Genomic DNA, 5,294 nt, shown 5'->3' on the forward strand with positions numbered 1-5,294 from the left:
AGGTAAAGTTGTTTGAGGTAAAGGTGTTTGAGGTAAAGGCGTTTGAGGTAAAGGTGTTTGAGGTAAAGTTGTTTGAGGTAAAGTTGTTTGAGGTAAAGGCGTTTGAGGTAAAGGTGTTTGAGGTAAAGTTGTTTGAGGTAAAGTTGTTTGAGGTAAAGGTGTTTGAGGTAAAGGTGTTTGAGGTAAAGGTGTTTGAGGTAAAGGTGTTTGAGGTAAAGGTAATTGCGGTAAAGGTGTTTGAGGTAAAGGTGTTTGAGGTAAAGTTGTTCGAGGTAAAGGTGTTTGCGGAAAAGGTAATTGCGATAAAGGTGTTTGCGGTAAAGGTGTTTGCGGTAAAGGTGTTTGAGGTAAAGGTGTTTGAGGTAAAGGTAATTGCGGTAAAGGTGTTTGCGGAAAAGGTAATTGCGGTAAAGGTGTTTGAGGTGAAGGTGTTTGAGGTAAAGGTGTTTGCGGTAAAGGTGTTTGAGGTGAAGGCGTTTGAGGTAAAGGTGTTTGAGGTAAAGGTGTTTGAGGTAAAGGTGTTTGTGGTAAAGGTGTTTGAGGTAAAGGTGTTTGAGGTAAAGGTGTTTGCGGAAAAGGTAATTGCGGTAAAGGTGTTTGCGGAAAGGGTAATTGCGGTAAAGGTGTTTGTGGAAAAGGTAATTGCGGTAAAGGTGTTTGCGGAAAAGGTAATTGCTGTAAAGGTGTTTGCGGAAAAGGTGTTTGAGGTAAAGGTGTTTGCGGAAAAGGTAATTGCGGTAAAGGTGTTTGCGGTAAAGGTGTTTGAGGTAAAGGTGTTTGAGGTAAAGGTAATTGTGGTAAAGGTGTTTGCGGTAAAGGTGTTTGAGGTAAAGGTGTTTGAGGTAAAGGTGTTTAAGGTAAAGGTGTTTGAGGTAAAGGCGTTTGAGGTAAAGGTGTTTGCGGAAAAGGTAATTGCGGTAAAGGTGTTTGAGGTAAAGGTGTTTGCGGTAAAGGTGTTTGCGGTAAAGGTGTTTGCGGTAAAGGTGTTTGAGGTAAAGGTGTTTAAACGTTCAAACAGAACTTAAGACGAACTTATTCACACTAATGTTTCCTCTTCACTTATATAAACTCCATTAAACCAAGTGATCTGATTCTAGTTGTGGTTATTAAATACTGTGTGATCTCCTCTGACACTGACACACTCTCTCTCTCTGCTCCCGTCGTGTGGATTTAAACCTTTATTTTCTTGGTGGCACAAAATCTCTCGTTGCATCTGTGAAAACCTGCAGCTCCTTATTTCATTTAAGGAAACTGAATCAAACACAAGACACAGGCGCGTGGGGCACGACGTAAACCGCGTGTTTAGATGCTGAACAGCGTTAAAACTCCTCTCCGCTCAGTTTTCAGCTGATAGACTCGTGCACCTGAGTCTGGAGCGTGTTTCAGGCGCTTCCCCTCGAGCTTCTGCCTCCTGGTTCAGATCTGAACGCTTTAAACCAAACCTGTGACGAGCTTCAGCTGCAGGACAACGAGCAGCTCGTTACCGTCAGGTGCGTCAGAGCAGGTCGTTACCGTCAGGTGCATCGGAGCAGGTCGTTACCGTCAGGTGCGTCGGAGCAGAGGAAGCTGAAGCACGAATGAACGGCCATGTTCAACCACCCGTCCATAACTTAAATATTATAAACACACTTTACTTATTAGAAAACAACAACACAACCTGCTGATACTTTACATAATGCTCCTTACCGCAAACACCTTTACCTCAAACACCTTTACCGCAAACACCTTTACCGCAAACACCTTTACCGCAAACACCTTTACCTCAAACACCTTTACCGCAAACACCTTTACCGCAAACACCTTTACCTCAAACACCTTTACCGCAAACACCTTTACTTCAAACACCTTTACCGCAAACACCTTTACCGCAAACACCTTTACCGCAAACACTTTTACCGCAAATACCTTTACCGCAAACACCATTACCTCAAACACCTTTACCGCAAACGTCTTTACCTCAAACACCTTTACCTCAAACATCTTTACCGCAAACACCTTTACCGCAAACACCTTTACCTCAAACACCTTTACCGCAAACGCCTTTACCTCAAACACCTTTACCGCAAACACGGTGGTTCAGGATCATCTGGTAAGGATGAACCCTGGGCGCCTCCCTAGGGAGGTGTTCCAGGCACGTCCAGCTGGGAGGAGGCCTCGGGGAAGACCCAGGACCAGGTGGAGAGATTAGATCTCCACACTGGCCTGGGAACGCCTCAGGATCCCCCAGTTAGAGCTGGTTAATGTGGCCCGGGAAAGGGAAGTTTGGGGTCCCTGCTGGAGCTGCTGCCCCTGAGACCTGATCCAGGATCAGAGGCTGAAGATGAGATGAGAGATAAAATTAGCTGTGGGCGGGGCCTGATATTTACATCGTCTTTGGTTGAACCTTTATTTAACGAGGCGTGAAGGACCAACGTCATATTCTCACAACAATAACTCTGAACACACGAGGCGTTCAGCTGCAGCGTGACGCCGCTGCGTTCCCCGGATCCCAAAGTGTTTCAGGACTCACGTGCGCTGCGTTTGGGTCCTAAATCATGTTTAATATCCTCGTCATGCGTCGTCTGTACGGGGCTCAGGGGGTCAGGGGGTCAGGAGTGACACGCAGGATGCTCTTCTGTGTGCAGATCATCCTGGAGCTCAGGAAGGACCACGATGACCCCGTCCCCGTCTGGATCATTCTGGGCAGCTCGCTGGGAGGCCTGCTGCTGCTGGCGTTACTGGTGCTCGCCCTGTGGAAGGTAAACACGAGCAAGAGCAAGTAAACGACGAGGCGCTCTTTTGAACGCAGCTCCATTAAAGAGCCATACGTCCCGTCGCTCGTCAGCTACCAGCCTCTGGTGGGTGAGTCGTTCCCCGTGTGTGCAGAAAGCGTGCCGTCTGAATCGTGATGTGTCTGTTTTGTGCTCAGCTCGGCTTCTTCGACAGACGGAGGAGACAGGAAGAGGAGGAGCAGCCTGTGGCCAATGGGAAGGCGGCAGAGGAGCTATAATGTGCGGGCGACCACGACGCTGCGTTCGCTCGCTGCTCGTCAACTCGTAAAGACCCAAAATCATGAGTGAGAGGTCAGATGTAAAGTCCAGCGTCGGAGGTTAACGACTTTATGAGTTGATGAGGAGCACCTGAACGCACCACGAGCCTCCACCTGTCACTCAGGGACCTGAAGCCCCGATCAGCCAATCAGCAATCAGCCGATATGACAATCAGCCAATCAGCAGTGAGCCAGTTGGCCACGCCCCTGAATGTATCAGCACGTCTCAGCTGTGACCCGACTCTCAGCAGCAACTTTATTTAAAAGGCTTCGTCACAAAACACTTCAAAATAAAAGTCATTTAAGTCAAAAACACTTTCAATCAATAATACGAAGACAACTTAACCGTCTCCTTTAGTGACTAAACTTAACCGTCTCCTTTAGTGACTAAACTTAACCGTCTCCTTTAGAGACTAAACTTAACCGTCTCCTTTAGTGTCTAAACTTAACCGTCTCCTTTAGTGACTGAACTTAACCGTCACCTTTAGTGTCTAAACTTAACCGTCTCCTTTAGAGACTAAACTTAACCGTCACCTTTAGTGACTAAACTTAACCGTCTCCTTTAGTGTCTAAACTTAACCGTCTCCTTTAGTGTCTAAACTTAACCGTCTCCTTTAGAGACTAAACTTAACCGTCTCCTTTAGTGACTGAACTTAACCGTCACCTTTAGTGTCTAAACTTAACCGTCTCCTTTAGAGACTAAACTTAACCGTCACCTTTAGTGACTAAACTTAACCGTCTCCTTTAGTGTCTATACTTAACCGTCTCCTTTAGTGTCTAAACTTAACCGTCACCTTTAGAGACTAAACTTAACCGTCTCCTTTAGAGACTAAACTTAACCGTCTCCTTTAGTGTCTAAACTTAACCGTCTCCTTTAGTGTCTAAACTTAACCGTCTCCTTTAGTGACTAAACTTAACCGTCTCCTTTAGAGACTAAACTTAACCGTCTCCTTTAGTGACTAAACTTAACCGTCTCCTTTAGAGACTAAACTTAACCGTCTCCTTTAGTGTCTAAACTTAACCGTCTCCTTTAGTGACTGAACTTAACCGTCACCTTTAGTTACTAAACTTAACCGTCTCCTTTAGTGTCTAAACTTAACCGTCACCTTTAGAGACTAAACTTAACCGTCTCCTTTAGTGTCTAAACTTAACCGTCTCCTTTAGTGACTAAACTTAACCGTCTCCTTTAGTGTCTAAACTTAACCTTCTCCTTTAGAGACTAAACTTAACCGTCTCCTTTAGAGACTAAACTTAACCGTCTCCTTTAGTGACTAAACTTAACCGTCTCCTTTAGAGACTAAACTTAACCGTCTCCTTTAGAGTCTAAACTTAACCGTCTCCTTTAGTGACTAAACTTAACCGTCTCCTTTAGTGTCTAAACTTAACCGTCTCCTTTAGTGACTAAACTTAACCGTCTCCTTTAGAGACTAAACTTAACCGTCTCCTTTAGTGTCTAAACTTAACCGTCTCCTTTAGTGTCTAAACTTAACCGTCTCCTTTAGTGACTAAACTTAACCGTCTCCTTTAGTGGCTAAACTTAACCGTCTCCTTTAGTGACTAAACTTAACCGTCTCCTTTAGAGACTAAACTTAACCGTCTCCTTTAGTGACTAAACTTAACCGTCTCCTTTAGTGACTAAACTTAACCGTCTCCTTTAGTGTCTAAACTTAACCGTCTCCTTTAGAGACTAAACTTAACCGTCTCCTTTAGAGACTAAACTTAACCGTCACCTTTAGTGACTAAACTTAACCGTCTCCTTTAGTGACTAAACTTAACCGTCTCCTTTAGTGACTAAACTTAACCGTCTCCTTTAGAGACTAAACTTAACCGTCTCCTTTAGTGACTAAACTTAACCGTCTCCTTTAGTGACTAAACTTAACCGTCTCCTTTAGTGACTAAACTTAACCGTCTCCTTTAGAGACTAAACTTAACCGTCTCCTTTAGTGGTCTAAACTTAACCGTCTCCTTTAGTCGTCTAAACTTAACCGTCTCCTTTAGTGACTAAACTTAACCGTCTCCTTTAGAGACTAAACTTAACCGTCTCCTTTAGTGTCTAAACTTAACCGTCTCCTTTAGTCGTCTAAACTTAACCGTCTCCTTTAGTCGTCTAAACTTAACCGTCTCCTTTAGAGACTAAACTTAACCGTCTCCTTTAGTGGTCTAAACTTAACCGTCTCCTTTAGTCGTCTAAACTTAACCGTCTCCTTTAGTGACTAAACTTAACCGTCTCCTTTAGTGGTCTAAACTTAACGGTCTCCTTTAGTGA

General features: G+C 44.4%; 1 protein-coding gene across 1 annotated transcript in view; it reads left to right on the top strand.

The window, feature by feature from the left end:
* itga11b (integrin, alpha 11b) overlaps positions 1–3,602 on the top strand; it is a 54,009-nt gene extending 50,407 nt beyond the window's left edge. The window contains exons 29-30 of the mRNA XM_083916558.1: positions 2,625–2,738; positions 2,909–3,602. Of these exons, the coding sequence (XP_083772684.1) occupies positions 2,625–2,738; positions 2,909–2,989 (195 nt within the window). The 3' untranslated portion in view covers positions 2,990–3,602. The remainder of the gene's footprint in view (positions 1–2,624; positions 2,739–2,908) is intronic.
* The last annotated feature ends 1,692 nt before the right edge of the window (positions 3,603–5,294 follow it).

This window comes from Echiichthys vipera, assembly GCF_963691815.1.
Source record: "Echiichthys vipera genome assembly, chromosome: 7".
NCBI lineage: Eukaryota > Metazoa > Chordata > Actinopteri > Perciformes > Trachinidae > Echiichthys > Echiichthys vipera.